The sequence below is a fragment of the Nyctereutes procyonoides genome, unplaced genomic scaffold, assembly GCF_905146905.1.
Source record: "Nyctereutes procyonoides isolate TBG_1078 unplaced genomic scaffold, NYPRO_anot_genome, whole genome shotgun sequence".
In the NCBI taxonomy this organism is placed as follows: domain Eukaryota; kingdom Metazoa; phylum Chordata; class Mammalia; order Carnivora; family Canidae; genus Nyctereutes; species Nyctereutes procyonoides.
In genome coordinates this window covers 26,452,041-26,474,590 of record NW_026575046.1, presented here as the reverse complement: position 1 = coordinate 26,474,590, position 22,550 = coordinate 26,452,041, and the positions used below count along the sequence as shown (strand labels likewise).

The 22,550-nt window shown below is 35.2% G+C and overlaps 1 protein-coding gene across 1 annotated transcript in view; it reads right to left on the bottom strand.

The window, feature by feature from the left end:
• NDUFS4 (NADH:ubiquinone oxidoreductase subunit S4) overlaps nucleotides 1-22,550 on the bottom strand; it is a 112,025-nt gene that overhangs the window by 31,817 nt on the left and 57,658 nt on the right. Inside the window, exons 3-4 of the mRNA XM_055324839.1 lie at nucleotides 4,452-4,558; nucleotides 1,901-2,073 (exon numbers count right to left, since the gene is read on the bottom strand). Of these exons, the coding sequence (XP_055180814.1) occupies nucleotides 1,901-2,073; nucleotides 4,452-4,558 (280 nt within the window). The remainder of the gene's footprint in view (nucleotides 1-1,900; nucleotides 2,074-4,451; nucleotides 4,559-22,550) is intronic.

The window sequence follows — 22,550 nt, the reverse complement described above, 5'->3', positions numbered from 1 at the left end:
CTCTGCCTCTCTGTATCTCTCATGAATAAATAAATAAATAAATCTTTAAAAACAAATAAATAAAAGTCTTCCATGTTGGAGGCGCCTGGTTGGCTCAGTCAGTAGAGAATGTGACTGACTCTTGATCATGAGACTGTGAGTTCAAGCCCCATGCCAAGTGTAGAGACTACCTGAAAATAAAATTTTAAAAACATAAAAAAACAACTTTTCCATTTTGTATAGTTCTTTAGAGCTCCTATTAGCTAGATGGGATGCTGTCTGATTCATAAATTGCTAAATAAGGCCAATTTGATGGTTAAATTTATTAACAAAACTACCCAAGTACCATCAATAAATAGTGCAATGGATATGAGTCTTACATATAGAGAAAACATATTAAAGTCCCATGTAACTTAAAGAGTAATCATGACATTTCAGGGGCACCTGGGTAATCAGTCGGTTCAGCATCTGTCTTCGGCTGGGATCATGATCCCAGTAGTCCTAGGATTGAGCCCTGCATTAGGTTCCTTGCTCAAGGGAGTCTGTTTCTCCCTCTTCCTCTACTCCTACCTCTGCTCCAGCTCCTTCTCTCTCTCAAATAAAATCTTGAGTAAAAAAAAAAAAGGAGTAATCATGACATTTCAAATACTGAGTATGGATACCTAAAACTCTTTATATATTATTTTACAAATAAGATATAATTCTATATATTTTGTTAAGATATTTTATTTATTTCAGAGAGAATACAAGAAGCATGAGTGGTGGGAGAGGGAGAAGCAGACTCCCTGCTGAACAGGGAGCTTTAATGTGAGGCTCAATCCCAGGACCCTAAGATCCTGACCCTAAGACCATGATCATGAAGGTAGACTCCTCACTGACTCAGCCACCTAGGTGCCCCTATAATTCTATTTAAATTCCAACATGGCAGATGCCTTAAAAACTCTCCGGGTACTTTGATAAAAGAAGATGTTAAATGTCATACTTTTCTAAAATTGGATATAATTTAAATGGATAACCACCTTCAGCTGGAGACTGAACACATAAAATGTTCTAGAGTCTCAATTAGATTGATAATTTTTTGGGACGCCTGGGTGGCTCAGTGGTTGAGCATCTGCCTTCAGCTCAGGGCGTGATCCCAGGATCCGGGATCTGGGATCGAGTCCCACTTTGGGCTCCCTGTGGGGAAGCCTGCTTCTCCCTCTGCCTCTGCCTCTCTCTCTCTCTGTCTCATGAATAAATAAATCTTTAAAAAAAAAAAAAGACTGATAATTTTCTAGCTTATCTGGCTATTTTCTCTAGTAGCAGCAGCTTGTATTGAACTAGGGGTAGTTCTGCTATTTAACACAGATATTCTATTGTGTTCTACAAAGAACACAGTTCTGCTATTTTATTCCACCACAGATATTTAGGTCATTGACTTACTTCACTGGTGCCACAGAATTTATAACCACTTTGTTCCAATGCACTGTAAATCTGTTAATCACAAGATCACAGGAACTTACAAGTTTCCCTCAAAATAGCTAATTTCTAAACTCGTCTCCTTACAAACAATGACAAAAAATAATTTAAAAATAAACAAAAGTGTTATTAAATTATTAACACTATTCACACATCGTATCTTAAACTAATATACAACATTTGAGAACATACTAACAGTGCTCACATTATCAGCCATTTCATCCAATAAATACTCTGAAAAGACTGGTTCTAGGATTTATTGTGCTGGGCCACACATACATAAATACTGAATATATATGTCTATCATTGAACACGATATCTACATAAATGGATAAATGGTCTCTCAAAAAGTACTATCAAAGGATACTGTACATTAAAAAGTTTACAATTCAATATATTTACAAGGAAAATCTATACAGAAAGAGGGCAGAAAACAATATTCAAATTAAACCAAAGTACTCACGTTGATGCCCAACCCATCAAAGGATTTTCCCATCGCTCCCTGGTATCAAACTCCATCTTCCATTTCTTTGTGTTATTTACTCCAGACTGCATGTTATTGCGAGCAGGAACAAAGATCCTGACTTTTCTAGTTTTGATATGCTCTTCTGGAACACCAGTTAAAGTAGTAATATCCTACAGAAAAACAAGCAAACACATTTCTAACAGCTCATATACACTCTGATGTACTTTTGCTGCTTTGTATACCCATATAACCCTATTCAGATTTCCCAACTGGGGTTTTTAGCTTTCTGATTTCACTAACTCTACTATTTACCCTATATACTGCTATTTTGACATCTGAAAAATATATATTGGGAGTAGTTAGGGTACAGTAGAAAAGGGTTCATGAAAAAAAAATTTAGGTGCCTTCTGTCCAACAAAACATTGGTAATTTCTGAAGTGTTTGCTGGTAGATGAACCTGTCATCAGTAGACTCTTATTTCATGAGCTGGTATAACTAGTAAGAGAGAAAAATTGTGAATGGAGTAAGGAGATATAAAAAACTGATAACTTTTAAATAGAAAAAAGTCCATTACCAGTGATTTCTGTGTCAAACTGCTTACAACAAGGCATTTCTTTAGAGAAAGGCGTAAGCCTTTTGGCAAACAAAATCAATTAACAACTTTAGATACTACCATTTTATCTCTCTTTGGTGAAATCTACTGAAAAAAAAAATGATACATCAAATCTACTCTGCAAAAGTAAACCAAAAAAGTTACCATTGTTTTCATTTCACCTTTCTGCAAAAATTGTGTAACTTTCTCTTTTTTAAAAAAAATTTTATCTAGTAACAAATGCTCAACTGATAAATGCATATAATTCTGATACCCCAGTTTAGACCTATTTCTCAAATATGGTACAATCAGGACACAAAATAGTAAAGTAATTCAGAATTTAAGTCTCCATTCAGTAATAGTAGAAACACTATATTTAATCAAAGTAAGATCATATATCAGAGTTAACCATATTCTTATAAATGAAGCATTATCATATCATGGTTCACTTACTAAGGTAAATTTTAAACAACTGGTTAAAAACAACAGAGTAAACATGAAAATGATACCAAACTTGTGAAAACCGGAAAATTTTGTGAATTTCAATTTAATTGTAAAAAATCCACTAAAGACAAATGTTTATTTAATTTATAGTTCCACTCTAAACAATATTATGGACCAAATAATTGTGTTAAACACTTGGTGCTGCAATAGGTACTGGGCAAATACTATATATATTTCTGACTGCACTGGCCTTCCTACTCAGACTTAAAAAAATTGTTTAGGGGCACCTGGGTAGCTCAGTCCATTGAGTGGCTGCCTTGGGCACTGGGCAAAGGTCAAGATCTCAGGATGCTGGGATTGAGCCCTATGTCAGGAATCCCTGCTCAGTGGGGAGTCTGCTTCTCTCTCACTCTCTCTCTACCCCTCCCCCTGCTATGCTCAGGCTATCTTTCCCATAAATAAATAAATAAATAAATAAATAAATAATAAATAAATAAATAAATATAAAAATAAATAAATATAAAAATAAATATAAAAATAAATAAATAGTTTAGGGTTATTTTAGCTGGCAACCAATCTTCTGCTTGACATGATATCTTTCTACTTACACCAATAACTAGGTGTGGTTACTCTGTCACAGCTTGTCTGGAGAAACTACCAAAATAACCCATATAAATATTTATTATACAAATACGCACTTCTAGTACATACCTACATTTTTAAAGTCTCTTTGTATACAGGATAAAAGCAAAATATGCACAACACTCATAATTTTTAAACATATAACTAAGTTTTAGTTGATCATTTTTAATTGTCAAGTTCAATTTCAAAGAAATTTCAAGTATGATGACATCTGATGACTTAAAGAGCTTAAAGAAACTCCTGGGAAGTCCTCAATAATTTGTCATATTAACTTATTTAATATTATATACTGATGATAAATATATATATTTATTTTATTTTTTTCAGCTAGAGCTGAAGTGGTATATAAACAAACAATGCACATGTATTATAAAATTACAGGATAAGGTATCATTTCCAAATTCCACAGCAAACCCTCCAATATGAGTTGAGTCCATAAACACTGGATCTATAAGTTAGCTACTTTTTAAGACTTACAGGAAAGGAAACTATTAAACTCTTAACACTAATTAATTAGCTCAGGAAGATGAGATGACAGGAAACATTACTTTCTCTTTATAATCTCCTATATTGTGAGGTATACACACTAAAGTAATTTTTTTAAACTTTTAAAAAAGGAAATAGCATTTCTTGATTTGTACTATTAGAATAGGCAAATGATTTTTTCTTTAGGATGGAAAATCTCTCTTAAGTGGCTATAAAATGTTACTGAGCTCTTTTTATTTTGAACAACCATGAGTGCCTCCATAGCTTCTCAAAGTATAGCATTTTTTAAATTGATATTCCCCAATTTAAAGTTGATATTCCTCAATTTAAAGTTGGCACTGGCACAAATAAGTTACTGAATTTTGAAGACCAAGTTGTCCTGACACAGAATCTGTTTTTGCCGGCAAAAGACATGTAAGGTACTGCAGCCCAGTTGAGCTGCTGCCAAAGACGAGGATGAAAAGGCTTGGCATCGCTCACATACTTGACACCTAAAGGGCACAGAAGCTCTAAAATTCCTAGTCCCTGTAGGCACACTCTTAGTCTAGACAAACTGATTTCTCACACTTTTAAAATGCATTACGACACTATTGTTATCATTTCATCCACACAGCTTCAGCTAGTGACAGAAGAACCTGTCCTTTAAGCCACATTTCAATGGGCTAAAAGCTCCCACTCCAAGATTCCATTAAAACAATGTAATACTTGAAAAGAACTATGAGGCACTATATTGAAATCTTTACTTATGTCTTGAATTCTTTGCTCTCCCTCAAAATAAATAAATAAAAACATCTGCAAACTAAACTACATTGAACCAAAAACCAAAGACATCAACTCTAGACTTCTACTCTGGTATTGCAATTTGGATCACCTGTGTTTTAAAAACAAAACAAAACGCTTATAAAAGATATGTTTTGAAGATGTCAATATTGCCTTTTATAGATTTCTCATTTTACTGGTAAAATATTTATAAATAACAATTCATGATATTCTATGACCACAGAAAAGCTAAATCGCATTTGATAGGAAGTCTTAAAGATTTTACCTGAAGAAACTCAAGACTCACTAGCTAATGATTATCTATAAATTTTAATACATCAAGTTACCCTTTGGATAATACACACTAATTTACTGAATTTCAAAACTTTTAAACAGATGAGTAAGCATAAAACCTATATTCCGATTATTAAAGAATGTCATTATCTTGTTTCACAATCATAGGTATAATAATGTGATTTTTAAGAAGCAATAATTAGTGATTTGTAGACTGAAAGGCATTCAAATATCTGCTACTGAAAAGATGCATATCATAATTCCAAAGTTCCACTCTTTCAGTATCATCTCTTCTACAATTTTAAATTCTGGAAGAGCGTACAGCTTACCTTCTATTTCATAAGTTCATAACTATTTCATAGTTCAATGGAAGAGGAATTTTAAAAATCATTAAGAAAGTATATGCCAGCATATGTAAATAAACTTTATTCTTTCAAACACCGATTTCCATTATAAAATATTAGTTTTCCATATAAAAACTGTATGATTCGGTTATCAACTGTCCCCATTTATGTTGTGTGAATTCAACTTTTTTTTTTTTTAACAAAGGAAGCAGGGAACAAGCAATGGGAAGTTGGTGTCAAAATGCAGAAAAACCTCCCAGCAAGCTTCTTGCAACCACCCAGGATTTAGAGTCTTGCTGGTCGCTCTCTTTTCAATACCAGAATTTCACACATTTCAATGACTATTATGACTTCAAAGAATCAAATTTTCATCATTGTCCGTCATCTGCCGGTTGATTTGTATAAAGGAGTTCTTCTGCATGCACTCCAAACAAAAGCCTCCTTACTTTTGTGGCTATATATCAAGTTTAAAAGTTTTGTTTGTGACAGTTGTGTCTTTGGTAAATTAGGGTAACACTGAAGGAGTGCAGCTGCTCTGCAGGAACCTCCTTTTTGGCACCATTTCACTTAAATAAAAACTGAATAATTAGCTTCTGCCTTTATTAAACCACAAAAATGCCACTGGCCTTAGTAATTACTTCCAGTTGCCCCACCCACTTAACCTTAATAGTTTACACTTGTCATAAAGAGAAATAAATGAAAAAGGTTTTCACCACTTTGGGGAATTTTTGATCTCCCTGTACATCCGTAAGAGCCAAAATTTTAACCAGGCTTTTTGATAATAAGTTCACTAAAACACACTGTTGAAAAGTTTTAATAAAGCACATACTGGAACATTAAGTACAAATATTGTTACAGAAACTTGTTCTACTGCAAACTTTTAGTTACCAATTATGTATTTAAATTTATTCCAGGGCTAAAACTGATCTAAATTTGAAGACTGCGTTTATATTCTACTTCAACCATGAGAGATGTTAAAAAGAAAACAATTTTAGATCTGTAATAAAAACTTCCTTTCAAGTACCCCACAGATACTTAGCACAAGAAATTCATGAAATGATCTCATAAATAATGAAGGGCATTTTATAAAATAAATTTTACACTTTGAAAAATATAAAGAGTTGACAGCATAACCAACAAATGTATTTAGTTATCACGGAAGAACTTGAAGCACTTCTAAAAAGAAAAAATCAGTGGCCATAAAAATTAAGATACAAATAAAAATTGCAAATGCACCGATGTGGGAATCCAACCAGGTGATGAAACAGTGTTGGAATGTAACATTACATTTTGCATACTGGGTAAGGCTATCATGGAACCAAAAGTTTTAAATAAAATGTTAAGATAGAAATAGTAACATGCAAATGCTGCAAATCATAAAACAAGTAAAAAAAAAAACCTAAGAATTAGAGACATTTCTCAATCTCAAACCATTTTCATTACTCCCAGATCCTTCTGAGCAGGACCAATGGTTAAAGGCAAAGGGCTGAGTCCCAAATGTGGGCAAATGAATAAACTTTTCTTAATTTGCTAGCTATACAATCAACAAAATGAGGTAAAATGACAACTAACATATGTAAAATGCATACCTCAGACAACAAAAAGAATATATCTCATTTACTCAACATATTTTTCAGCACCTACCATGTTATTGGACACAATGCTCAAAACAGTACATGCATCGTCTCTATTCTCATGAAAATTAATATGAACTTTTTAAAAAGGACAGGGTGAATAAATAGTAAGAAGCTGGTATTAAGATGCAGAGAATCTCCCATCTTCCTTGAAAACTTTGTAATCAAAATACAACAAAGGGTTTTGTAATTAGAGTCAGTAAATTGCTACAAGTCTGGAGAAGAGAAAAATGTAGCTTTTTCAAAGAGCTGAATGTCCCATTTGTTGGATACATCAAAAACAGAGTCAAATATACATTAAATTGGTTTTACAAAGTATGAAAACACATACTAGTAAGCCTATGACACTCATGTAATTGAAAGAATAAGATATAATTTGCCTTTATTTGTTTCAACTCAAAATCAAAGATCCTACCATGCCAAGTTAGTTATGCCAGGGGCTGCAGAGCATATAACGACAAAATTTTGGGACACCTGGGTGACTCAGTGGTTGAGCATCTGCCTTCAGTTCAGGGCGTGTTCCCAGAGTGGTGGATAGAGTCTCTCACTAGGCTCCCCGCAGGGAGACTCCTTCTCCCTCTGCCTGTCTCTGCCTCTGTGTCTCTCATGAATAAATAAAATCTTAAAAAAAAAAAAAAGACAAAATTTTATTCCTAAGTTTACAATTTGTACACCCATAGTGGGAGTAATGTGTGGGAGAAATAACTAAATAATCATATCGTGAAATACAATATTGGGTAACAGCAAGGAAGTAGAATTCAGATGAATCTGGAGGAAACCCAGACAGCTCCACCATTTGTTACATGTGCAATACTGACAAGCTATTTCACCTTTCTGTATGTCCGTTTCCTCCTTTAAACTGTATCACAATACCTGTGTCATAGCACTGTTTGGAAGGATTAAATCAGGTTTTAAAGGTGAAAGAGTATCAGAAAATACATAATGATGAGGGACAAAAAGATGATTCCTTCAGGATACTTATGATTTTAATGAGACTGGTAAACACTGTAACAGTATTAAAGAGAAATTTATAAAAATATATCCATATGCCTAACACCCTAGTAACTGTTTTAAGTGTTTTTACCTACCAATAATTATCCATATACATATCCACTTTACATAGTTAAACCAATATTTTGCACTGATTATTTTTAAGTATCATATCACTACGTTTTTTAACATATAGTTACCCAGTGTTCATATTTGTTTTAATGGCCTCATTAAAAATCTATTAAGTTGATATGTCACATTGTCTTAGCCATTTTGTCAGGGAGCCCTCTTGTTTAACTATAGATGCCAATAGTTAACCAGAAATAGACAAGACTGCTTAACTCAAGTTCTAACTAAAACCCATTGTGCTTATTTCTTATTGCACTTCCTTCAGGCATTGACAAAGACATTTTGCAATGACTGGAACATTCCAACACCAGACCAGAAAAGCCGAGATAGTAATGGAATGCCTAGAAGACCATACCCCACGTATCCCCTTCTCAGCCCATATGGGATCATGGTCTAAACACATATGGACTGCCACCCATGATCATACACTCTGCTTGCTTTCTTGTATGGAACCCCCACCCTCCTCAAACTCTCCCAATAAAACTCTAGGTATCCATTTTGCCAGCAGAGAAGTAGGTTGTAAAGGCTTGTGCCTGCCACTTGCAAAGGCTGCTGGCACCTGAATTAAATTTCTCTTTCTCTTTTCCAAATCCTTGTCTCTTGAGTTATTGGCTTCTGTCGCAACAAGTTTGTTCAGCAATACTGTTGGCAAACACAGCTAGAAGCTATGCTTCAGATTTGTCCAGGCCCCTCAGGAATCCCTGGGATGGAGCAGTTGGCTAACACAGTGCACGGGGATTCACTCATTTATTTCCTGAGTTAGTGGCTATGACAGACTGATCAGCAACAATTTCTCATTGTTGAAAAATCAAATTATTTCATTATTATTGCCTTTCAAATACACTGCAATGAAAATCTCAGTAAGCTGATTCCTTTAACTGTCATGGAGGGTAGAATTGACAAAGTCAAAGGTTATAAGAATTTTCAGGGTCCCTGAAATGTTATCAAATTGCTTCCCAAAACTGTGGTCAAATTTTATATTGCCACCAACAAGATAGGCCAACTTCCATTTATTCTTTAAAGGCATAGAAACACAGGTATATATTAATTGGCTTGAATTTATTTAGTGTGTATTCTCCCACATGGAACTATAAAGGAGAGGATGAGTTTGGTGTTTGACTTGTAAAAACATATCAAAAAAATTAACAAAATTTCTTCAAAATTGACGCAAGTGATATTATGTTACTTTATAAGAGCAGCTACCAGAAGAAACCAGCATGAGATGGTAACACTCACCTAAAATCTAACTACCTAAAATATAATTCTGAAACATCATACAAATATGCAATCTCTTTGTAATTGTAGGGACCAAGAGCAGGACATCTCGAGACAGGACAACTTGGCATGAACATTATTTTGATTTAAAAACAATCAAGGGATCCCTGGGTGGCGCAGCGGTTTGGCCCCTGCCTTTGGCCCAGGGCACGATCCTGGAGACCCGGGATCGAATCCCATGTCAGGCTCCTGGTCCATGGAGCCTGCTTCTCCCTCTGCCTGTGTCTCTGCCTCTCTCTCTCTCTCTCTCTCTCTGTGTGACTATCATAAATAAATAATAAAAAATAAAAAAAAATAAAAAAAATCAATCAAAACCCAGCAGATTTAGGAAAATCTCTTTACTTCCCCCCTTAACTTCCTGCTTGTGCCAGAAAAAGAGCTATTAACAGAGTCCTCTTTACTAAGAAACTTATGTATACAATAAGGCAATTTTTTTTTAACACCTCTTCTTACTTTCCCACTAATGGTCTTTCTGCCCATTGTAGCTTCAGACTCCTACCCTCTCCTTAGCTCAGATAAGCATCACATTGCTCAACTGTGTTTGGAATTCCATGTCTATGTGAATTGCCATATGTACACTATTAAATTTGGTTTTCTCCTGTTAATCTGTCTCATGTCAACTTGATTCTTAGTTCATCCCTGAAGGACCCTGAAGGGCAGAATAAATTCTTCTTCCCCAACATAATGGTGTGGGGATGGCAAAAATTTTCAGATCAGTACTGTACACAGTCTATTTTGTAGTGCATGATTTGACATACAGGGTAGCTAGATCAAGTCTGCTAAGCACTATTTCATGACAGAATAGTACAATTTTTTTTTCAGAATGCTACAATTAAAAAAAAATGATACAGAAATAAACTTCTCCCCCCCAAATCAGGAAAATCCACTGGAACACATCAATCAGTTTTACAGGGAAACACTTGAAACAATCTTTATTTTCTATAAACTTTGAAACAAGTGAAAGTTACTACAAAAGTCATGCTTCACAAATAAATGATCAATATTGCCTCAGTGAAAACCAAGATGCTTCACTGAAGCATTCTTAAGTTATTAAGCTAACAATTTTTTAACTTAACAAGAAGAAAGTTATAATAATAATGATCAACTTTTTAAGAATTAAAAAGACTTAATTTTTGCTTTTTAATCCAATGCTCCCAAAGGTTTTGGATTTTTAAATCACTAAGTCATGTAGCTATACAAGACATGCGAGAGCTTTTTCAGAAACTGAAAAGGACAAAAGAGTGTAGCCACAAAGCACTTGGAAGTCACATATTACAGTTTGTAAAGATCCAATTTGTATTTTTTAATCAAATAGTCCTCCACATACCCTGGTAACAAATTAAAAGGCTAACATACATTAAAAATTATTACAAAAGTCACAGCAGTAAAGAACTAAATAACTGCTGATTAATATTAAGGCAAAGGAATAGACGGTAAATAAACTTCTTAAAATCAAGAGATGGTTTAAGCAATAAATGAAATTAAATCTGGAAAGGAAGCTGGAAATAATAAAAAATAATGGATCCAAAGCTAAATGCTTCTGGTTTAATAAAGCAATATTCAAGAGGCAATGATATGAAAGTCAAACTACATTGTGAGGAGGCACATAAACTATATATAAGACAATTTCTTGTTAATTTAATGTAAGAATAAAAGTGAAAGTACCCAAGAGAAGTCTCCTTTTTGCCTTAGGAAATGACAGTTAACTGAAAATATTAGTGACAAGAGGGGACCCCTAAGCATGTAAATATATACATGCACATATGCACGCATGTGCATACATATCCATTCATACCTTAAACATTGTATTATAACTCAAAAAGCATACATGTACATCCTTTTAATAAAATAATAACAGGGCCAGTACTTAACAGGTATAGGTCCAGTGAGTAAATTCCAAATGTCATTTCTTACACTAGCCACCAAGAAAATATATCATATAGTTTTGGCTTCTTAAATATGAAGTTAGAATATAAAAATATCTGTGAAACACGTTGGGTCCAAAATTTGTTTAGAATTTTGTGATTTCTTTACACTACAATCTTTTATAATTGTTTAACCTCCACTTAATTCGACAGAAATTGTTTATTAGAAATTCACCAGTATTGTCTTTTCAAAGTATTCAACAGAACTGTCACGAAAAGAACTTTGTCCCCTATATAGCAATCAGATCATAGTATTCAATTAAATTATGTAATTACAATTTCAAGTAAAACTGGCATAAAAATCTGTGGAAACAAACACAACTGAGTCTTAGTAAGCATATGAATCAATTACAAAGACCTGAAGTCTGGAAGTATACTAAAATGAAACCTAAATTAAGCCATAGTATGTAGTGTGTTCAGGTGTCAGAAAGTATGTTTTAAAGAAAGAACTGAATCAGTAACTGAGCAAATTGTTAAAGATAGGTTAAAAAAAAAAAAGGTGAAAGATTCATTAACAAAGCCATTATTGTACAAGAACTGTCACAATGTAGAAAGTACATGGACTTTTACTGCCACCTATGATGGAGTAATTATTACCAGACTTCCTCTTGCCATATAAAACTGGGAAAATTATTTTAAGCAACTATTTTCAGGTACTGGACAACTAGATAGTAGGCAGAATCATACTGTAATCCCTGGAAAAAGAATTCATGATGTAGCCCTTAACTGTCTCAGCTTTATGCTTGGAAGCACAGTGCAGACCACTGGGAAGCCCAAGCAGAACACAGGAGTTCTCAAAGCAGAGTAGGTGGGGATCAGTTTAGGGATGGTGAGGTAACAAACATTTGTGAAGCAGAGTTCTAAAGAGGAGCAATGAGATAAAAATGAATAAAAGGCAACCGAATTAGAAATAAAGAAGTAAAATCATCTCTGTTCACAGATTTATAGGATTCCATATACACTCACAAAAACTGTTAGAACTAATGAACAAGTTCAGCAAAGTGGCAGGACAAAAAACACAGAAAACATAGTTGTGTTTCTAAATGCTACCAATAAACAATATGAAAAGAAAATTAAGATATAATTCCATTTATAATAATATCAAAAAGAATAAAATGCCTGGGAATAAACTTAACCAAAAAGGTGAAAGACATGTACACTGAAAACTACACAAGACTGCTTACAGAAATTAAAGACGGCAAAAATAAATGGAAAGACATGCCATGTTCATGGATTGAAGTCTTAATATTATCAAGATGATAGTATTACCCAAATCAATGTACAGACTCTATCAAAATCTCAGTGATATTTTCTACAGAAACAGAAAAATTCATCACAAAATTCATATGGACTTTTTGCTTCAAAACAATCTTGAAAAAAAAGAAAAAAGTTGGAAGATGCAAATGTTTTGATTTCAAAACTTATTACAAAGCTATAGTTCTTGAAATAATATAGTACTTGAAATAATACTGGTATAAGTATGGATAAAGGCCAATGTAATAGCCCCAAAATAAACTCTTACATATACGGTCAACTGATTTTTTTTTATTCTTTTTTTTTTTAAAAGATTTTATTTATTTATTCATGATAGACAGAGAGACAGAGAGAGAGAGGCAGAGACACAGGCAGAGGGAGAAGCCAGCTCCATGCCGGGAGCCTGACACGGGACTTGATCCCGGGACTCCAGGATCGCGCCCTGGACCAAAGGCAGGCGCCAAACTGCTGAGCCACCCAGGGATCCCCAGGTCAACTGATTTTCAACAAGAGTATCAAGACTGGTCTACTTCAAGGTTTATTAATAGTGAAGAAAGAACGCTAAAGCAGAAAGGGGACTTCAGGTACCTTCTAGAGTGTGAGACCCAGTGCCTCTCTCCCACTCTCCTGAAGACTTTTGTCTCCTTTGACAAATATTGTATGACTGTGCTCATAAGAGGAACCAATGATAGGCAAATTCATAGAGACAGAAGGTATAATAAAGTTACCATAGATGTGGTGAAGTGGGTAATGGGGAGTATATGGGGTAACCCATTTAATGAGTTCTGTTTGGAAACATGAAAAAGTTCTGGTAATGGATACTGAGGATGTCTGCACAACACTGTAAATGAGCTTAAGGCCACTGAATCATACACTTAAAAATGGCTAAAATGGTGAATTTTGTGTTATGCATATTTACCACAATTAAAAAAAAAAGAAAATGGAATGGCATCTTTAAAGTGTTAAAATAAAAACCTTCAACCTATATCCAGTGAGAAAGTCCATAACATTCAATGTCCCTTTACCCCACAAATTCATGTCTTGAAAGCTTAATTCCAAACATGATGGTATTTGAAGACATGATGGGTCTTTGGGAAGTAATTTGGTTTAGATGAGTTATGATGTAGGGTCCTTATAATGAGATTAATGCCCATATAAGAGATACCTGAGCACGTGTTTGCTCATGCCTACCCACACACATTCACTCTCATTCTCTCTCTTGTTCTCTCTCCCTCCCTCTCACTCTGCCATGTGAGGACAAGGTAAAAAGGCAGCCATCTACAAGCCTTGGAGTTTGTCCTAACCAGAAACCAACCATGCTGGCATTTGGATCTAGACTTCTAGCCTCTAAAACTGAGAAAATAAATTTCTGTTATATATATATATCCCTCAGTCTATGGTATTTTGTTATGGCAGCCTGAGCTAAGACAAGGTCTTTCAAAAGCAGAGGCAAAATGAAGGCATTTCCAGATACACAAGTGTTGAGAGATTCTGTCCCAATAGAACTGCACTACAAGAAGTGTTCAAATGAAGTTCTTCAGGCTGAAAGAAATACCAAAGATATAGAAATCTATATATGGAGGAATGAAAAATACAAAAAATGGCAAATTAGTGAATAAATATAAAAGATTTTTCTCCTTGTTTTGTAGTTTCTTTAAAAATAACTGATTGTGGGATCCCTGGGTGGCTCAGCGGTTTAGCGCCTGCCTTCGGCCCAGGGCGTGATCCTGGAGTCCCTGGATCAAGTCCCACATCAAGCTCCCTGCATGGAGCCTGCTTCTGCCTCTGCCTATGTCTCTCTCTAAGTGTCTCATGAATAAATAAATAAAATCTTTAAAAAAAATAAATAACTGTCTAAAGCAGTATTAATAATTTACTATGAGGTTTACAACATTTTTGGAAGTAAAATGTATGTCAACATTAACACAAAGGACTAGAGTAACAGATGGAAGCAGTGTTTCAAGGTTATGTTACATGTAAAGTGATATATTACTAGTTTATGGCAGAATGTAAAAAACTTAAGAATGCATACTATAAATCCCTAAAGGAACCACTAAAAAAAAAAAAGAGGTACAGATAAACATTGACAGAGGAGATAAAAAAGGTTTCTAAAAATGTTTTTAATCCAAAATTATGAAGGCAAAAGGGTAGAGGGTGAAAATCAGATGGGAATTAAAAGGCAGATTATACTTTAACAGAAATATACTATATTAACAAAAATGAAGGATAAAAAAATGAAGGATAAAAATTATATTATCAACTCAGATGCAAAAAAGCATTTCACAAAATTTAATATTGATTTATGATAAAAATTCTTTTTTTTTAAAGATTTTATTTATTTATTCATGAGAGACAGTGATAGAGGCAGAGACACAGGCAGAGGGAGAAGCAAGCTCCATGCAGGGAGCCCGACGCGGGACTCGATCCTGGGTCTCCAGGATCACACCCTGGGCTGAAGATGGTGCTAAACCACTGAGCCGCCCAGGCTGCCCTATGATAAAAATTCTTAACAAAGTTAAGTGTAGAGGGAATGTATCTCAACATAATAAAAGCCACATGACAAACCCAAAGCTAACATCATACTCAATGGTGGAAAGCTGAAAGCTTTTCCTTTAAGATCAGAAACAAGACAAGTATGCCCACTCTTGCCACTTCTGTTCAACATAGTATTGGAAGTCCTAGCCAGAGCAATTAGGCAAGAAAAAGATATAAAAGACATCCAATTAAGAAAGCAAGAAGTAAAATGGTCACTATTCTCAGTTGACATACTATTACATATACAGAAAACTAAATACTCTACCAAAAAACTGTTAGGAGCACCTGGGTGGCTCAGTTAGTTAAGGATCTGCCTTCAGCTCAGGTCATGATGCTGAGGTCCTGGGATCAAGCCCCATGTTGGATTTTCTTTCTCCATCAAGTAAATACATAAAATCTTTAAAAAAAAAAAAAAAAAAAAAAACTGTTAGAATTAGAAGTGAACTTAATACAATTGCAGGGAACAAAAGTAATATAAAAAAAACCTGGTGCATTTCTACACACTAGCAATAAACTATCAGAAAGAGAAATTGAGAAAACAATCCCATTTCAAATAGCATCCAAAAAAGGTCCCTGAGTGGCTCAGTCAGTTGAGCATCTGACTCTTGATTTCAGCTCAGGTCATAATCTCAGGATCATGAAACTGATCCCTGTTTTGGGCTCTAGCTCAGTGCAGTCTGCTTGTCCATTTCCCTCTGCTCCTCCCAGTGCCTGCGCGTGCGCTCTCTCTCTCTCTCAAATAATAAATAAATAAATAAATAAATAAATAAATAAATAAATAAATGTCTTAAAAAATAAAAAGTATGGGGACGCCTGGGTGGCTCAGGGAGTGATCCTGGAGTCCCAGGATCAAGTCCCCCATCAGGCTTCCTGCATGGTGCCTGCTTCTCCCTCTGCCTAGGTCTCTGCCTCTCTCTGTCTCTTTCATGAATAAATAAATAAAATCTTAAAAAAAAAAAATAGCAAGAAAAGAACATATCTAGGGGTACCTGGGTGGCTCAGCCGGTTAAGGATCTGCCTTCAGCTAAGGTAACAATCCTGAGGTCCTGGGATCAAGTCCCATGTCATGCTCCCTGCTCATCAGGGAGCTGCTTCTCCTCCCTTGGTCCCTCCACACCCCCATATTTGGGCGCGCACACTCTCTCTCTCAAATAAATAAATAATCATTAAAAAAGAAAATTCCCAGGAATAAATTTAACCAATTGTATAAACTATATACTGGAAACTATATGATATTGATAGAAGAAAATGATGAAGACATAAAAAAATGGAAAGATAGTCCATGCTCAATGGATTAGAAAAATATTGTTAGAATGTCCATAGATCCCAAAGCAATCCACAGATTCAACACAATTCCTATCAATATTCCAATGGGGGTTTTCTTAAATGGAACAAACACAGTCCTAAAAAGGACCCCAAATAGCCAACCATTCTTGAGAAAGAACAAAGCTGGAGGAATCATACATCCTGATTTTTAACTATATTGCAAAGCTACAGTTGGCATAAAAGTTCACATAGAGATCAACGGCACAGAGTAGAGAGCTCAGAAATAAACCCCTTATGGTCAATTAATTTACAACTAAGGAGTGAAAAATACAAATGGAGAAAGGACAGTTTCTTCAATAAAGGCATTTGGGAAAACTGAACAACCCATGAAAAAGAATGAAATTAACTACTATCTTATACCATATACAAAATTCTCAAAATGTATTAAAGAATAGAATGTAACACTTGAAACCATAAAACTTTAGGAAGAAAACACAGACAGGGGTGCCTGAGTGGCTCAATCAGTTGAGTGTCTGCTTTTGGCTTGGGTCATGATCTCAGGGTTCTGGGATCAAGTCCCACATCAGGCACCCTGCTCAGTGGGGAACCTGCTTCTCCCTTTCCCTCTGCCTGCAGCTCTCCGTGCTTGCATTCTGCCAAATAAATACATAAAATCTTAAAAAGGAGAAGAGGAGGAGGAAGAAGGGTTGGAGGAAGAGGAGGAAACACAGACAATAAGCTCCCTGACATCAGTCTAAGCAATGACTTTTCAAATTTGACACTGAAATCAAAGGCAAGAAAAGCAAAAATAAATAATTGGACTAATCAAATGATAAAGCTTCTACACAGCAAAAAAACCACCAACAAAATGAAAAGGCAACCTATTGAACAAGAGAAAATGTTTGCAAATCATGTATCTGATAAGGGGTCATGATATATCCAAAATATATAAAGAATGCATACAACTCAATAGCCACAAAAATAAAAAATAAAATAACAACCAAACCAACCTGATTTAAAAATTGGCAGAAAGGGGTGCCTGTGTGGCTCAGTCTGACTGACTGACTCTTGGTTTTGGCTCAGATCATGATCTCAGGGTCTTGAGATCAAGCCCCATGACAGGCTCAGTGCTTGGTGTGAAGTCTGCTTAAGTTTCTCTCTCCCTCTCTGCCCCTCCCTCTGTCCTTGCATGCTCTCTCTTAAATAAATGTCTTTTTTAAAAAATTGGCATAAAATCTGAATAGATATTTTTCCAAAAGGTACATGAAAAGATGCTCAACATCATTAGCCAGCAGGGATTTTAAATACAAATGAAAATGATAGGACACCTGAGTGGCTCAGTGGCTGAGAGTCTGCCCTCAGTTCAGGCGTGATCCTGGGTCCAGGGATCAAGTCCTGCATCCAGCTCCCTGAAGAGAGCCTGCTTCTCCCTATGCCTATGTCAGTGCCTCTCTCTCTGTGTGTCTCTCATGAATAAGTAAATAAAATCTTTTAAAAAAAAATCAAAATGACAATGACATATTGCTATACACTTGTTAAAGTGGCTACTATAAAAAAGACAGGAAATAACCAGTGATGCAGGTATGTGGAGAAAAGGGAATGCACTGTTGATGGAAATATAAACTTGTGCAGTCGCTATAGAAAACAGTATGGAGAGTCCTCAAAAAGTTAAAAATAAAACCACTATATTATCCAGCAATTCTACTTCTGGATATTTATCTGCAGAAAACAAAAACACTAACACAAAAAGATACATGCACTCCCATGTTCACTGTAGCGTTATTTACAATAGCCAAAACATAAAAACAACCTAAATGCCAATGAATAGATGAATGGATAAAGAATTCATGGTGTGTGTACATAAATGGAATATTATTCAGCCATAGAAAAGAATGAGACTTTCCCATTAATGACAATATGGATGGACCTCACAGAAACTGTGCTAAATGAAATAAGTCAGAGAAAGACAAATACTGCATGATTTTTTTTATGTGTGGAATCTTAACAACAATAACAAAACAAAACACCAAGTCCACAGATAGAGAACAGATTGGTGGTTGCCAGACATGAGGACTGGAGTGAAAGAAATGGGTAAACTTGACCCCTCCCCCCCAAAAAAAAGAAAGAAAAGAGAACTCACATGGGGATTAAAAGGCAGAGATTGTCAAACTAGGTAAAATAAAAGAGCCAAACTTTATTTATTTATTTTTAAAGATTTTAATTATTTGAGAGAGAGGACACAAGCAGGGGGAGCAGCAGGCAGAGGGGGAGTGAGAATCAGGCTCCCCACTGAGCAGGGAGCCCAATATGGGACTCAATTCCAGGCCTCTGGGATCATGATCCAAGCCGAAGGCAGACGCTTAACCGACAGAGCCACCCCAGGCGCCCCTACACGTGCAAGAGACAAACTTTAAATATAAGCTCACAAATAGGATTAAAGTAAAGGGGTTAAAATATGCACCATGCAAAACTATGAAAACAGGAGCAACTATATTAATATCACCAAAGGAGACTTCAGAATAGGGATTAGCACCAGGAAAAGGAGGACAGTACAGAGGGATAAAAATATCAATTCATCAAGCATACACAACACTCTTCAATGTTTACATATCTAATAGTAGAGCTTCAAAGTAAGTGAAGCAAATAAGTGACCAACATAAGAAACAGACAGGGATCCCCGGGTGGCGCAGCGGTTTGGCGCCTGCCTTTGGCTCAGGGCGCGATCCTGGAGACCGGGGATCGAATCCCATATCGGGCTCCCGGTGCATGGAGCCTGCTTCTCCCTCTGCCTGTGTCTCTGCCTCTCTCTCTCTCTCTCTCTCTGTGACTATCATAAATAAATAAATTTTAAAAAAATTTAAAAAAAAGAAACAAATTACAGTTTGAGATGTTAACACTACTCTCAGTAACTGACAGAAGATACAGACAAAATTATTAGGAAGGATGAAGAAAATCTGAACACTATTAACCCCAACTTAAAACTGAACTGAAATTTATAGAACACCAAACTCCAAAACTAGAAAATGCACATTCTTTCCAGGTATACATGGAACATTCATGAAGACAGGCCACATTCTGAGCCATTAAAAAAAAGTCTCAAAAATTTTCAGAACTGAATTCAGAGTGTGTTTTTGACTACAATAAAGTTAAATTAAATTAGAAACCAATATAAATGTAGTTCACCAAAGAGAAGTACTATAGACATTTTAAAAAATGATCACCTGCATTGTTCTGGAAAGGCGTTGTAACAAGAAAGAATGTAGACTGACACATAAGATAGGGAGAATGCTTCTTTCTTTTTTTTTTAAGATTTTTATTTATTTATTCATGAGAAGCAGAGAGAGAGGCAGAGACACAGGCAAAGGGAGAGAAGCAGGCTCCATGCAGGGAGCCCAAGGTGGGACTCAATCCCAGGTCTCTAGGATCATGCCCAGAGTGGAAGGCAGATGCTAAACCGCTGAGCCACCCAGGGATCCCAGGGAGAATGTTTCATAACTTCCTCAGACACATTCTTTATACCATAAACTCTGTTAAAATGTATTATAATAGTAACAGCAGTACTGTTATGCATTTTATATACATTTATGATAGAAATCTCATCTAGAAATCGATAGTACAAAGACAGCTAACTTCATAATGTTGATCTTCAGGATGTACTAAACTTTGAAGCACTTTCAATGCATTTAAGTATTATGTGTTTTTGTTGTTCTCTACTTCTTAGACATATTAGGTAGAATCTGTTATACCCATATGCCAGAGTCTGAAAGGTATCCATAGATGCTAGGACCATGTATGCTAGGACTATGAATGTTAGGAAAAAAAGCACAGGTTATGAAGAGCCATATCCCTAAAATTATACAGAGTTAAATACTAAAAACCTCAGAAGTATTCTGTATCAATTATCTTTAGGTATCAAAAATATTTGAAATATTGATACTAACCCCTTTAATAATCCTACTCAAAGAATCAATCCTAAAATAATGATGTTATCAAAGCCTACACTTAGTTACGAAGTTGTTCATTCTAGCGCTGTGTATAATGTGAAAAATTTTAAATAATGGGAAGTATAACAATAGATGTTATTATGGTATAGCCATACAATGAAAGAGTACATATCCATATATCCATTTACAATTATGCTTTTGAATAATTTTAAAGATATTCACAATATGTCAAATGAAATGAAAAAATAGGATATCAAACTATAAAGCATGATTTGTGTTATATATAAATATGTTGGATGTTGGTGTGTGAATTTTTATATTCATATAAAATTATATTCATATATATATTATATAAAAAATTATATATATAATATATATATATATAATTATAATATAAAATTATATTCATATTCATTCAATTTTATATTTTTATATTCATATAAAAATGGGAGTAATATCACTAAGATTGAAATTAAAGATGATTTTAATTTTCTTTGTATTTTTACATTCCAAGTTAATATTTCTACAATGTACTTATTTTACTGTTAAAATCAGTAAAGTTTTTTAAATTATATGACTGTAACAACTGAATATAATATATAATAAGATGAATAAGGCCTTCAGAAACTTCTTTGTAGTAATAGTTTAAAATTCCCATTAAAAACAGGTTATAAGCAGGGCACCTAGGTGGCTCAGTCAGTTGAGCGTCTGCCCTCAGCTCAGATCATGATCTAGGATGGAGCCCCATGTCAAGCTCCCTGGTCAGTGGGAAGCCTACCTTTCCCTCTGCCTCTCCCCCAGTTCATGCTCATTCTCTGATCCTTTTTTTAAAAAAGTTTATAGGGGGATCCCTGGGTGGCTAAGTGGTTTAGCACCTGCCTCTGGCCCAGGGCATGATCCCGGAATCTAGGGATTGAGTCCCACATCAGGATCCCGCATGGAGCCTGTTTCTCCCTCTGCCTGTGTCTCTGCCTCTCTCTCTCTCTCTCTCTGTCTCTCATGAATAAATAAACAGACTCTTTAAAAAAAGTTTATAAATGACTAACAAACCTTCTCACTGAGGGGTGCCTGGGTGGCTCAGTCGATTGTGCCTTTGGCTTACAGAGCCCTACTAGTCTGATGAACTCTATGCTCAGCAGGGAGCCTGCTCTTCCCTCTCCCTCTGCCAAATAAATAAATGGAATCTTTAAAAAAGAAAAAAAGATTCTCATTGAAACAAAACTATATATCAATACATCTATACAACTGATTGTCAGAAACTATATAATGAGATAGTTATATCAAAGATGATTTAGTAAAATGCCACAGGCTGTTAGAAGGCAAGTTACATAACAAAAATAATTAAATACACACACATACATACACAAAGAACACAATGATGTATTAACATAAGACCACTGTAACTGAGGTCAATATTTTGCTCCAAAATCCCCTAGCACTCAAGTGTCTGAGTAGAAATGTGACTCAGAATAGTAGTCTTCTCAACACTTCAGATTCAGTTATGTATCACAATCGTAATTTCAGTTTGCTTCTCTTCATACAAACAACTCCACATAGGGGGAAAAAAGGAAGGAAAAGAGCTTTTATTGAATGATGAAATAAATAAGATATTGTATCTCCTCTTGTTTAAAGTAGATATCCTCAATTAACTTCCAAAACAAATCTGAAGGGGATCCCTGGGTGGCGCAGCGGTTTGGCGCCTGCCTTTGGCCCAGGGTGGGATCCTGGAGACCCGGGATCGAGTCCCATGTCAGACTCCCTGCATGGAGCCTGCTTCTCTCTCTGCCTGTGTCTCTGCCTCTCTCTCTCTCTCTCTCTCTCTCTCGAATAAATAAAATCTTGAAAAAATAAAAAAAATAAAAAAATTTAAAAAATAAAAAAAACAAATCTGAAAAGGTGTTTTTATTTTGTAAGATGAGGACACAGAAGTTAAATAACTTCCTCAAAGTCTTACAATTAAAAGAACGGATTTGAAGATCTAGTGCAGTCCAGTCTTTCCAGTGTCTCAAAGCCTCTTACTAGAGTGAAAATTTCAAAAATATAACGTACAAATCATGACATTCTTTTTCCAGTCAGTAAATGTCTTCAAAATCCTATACATTCTCAAAGAGAAAAATAAGGCAATGAGAAAAGA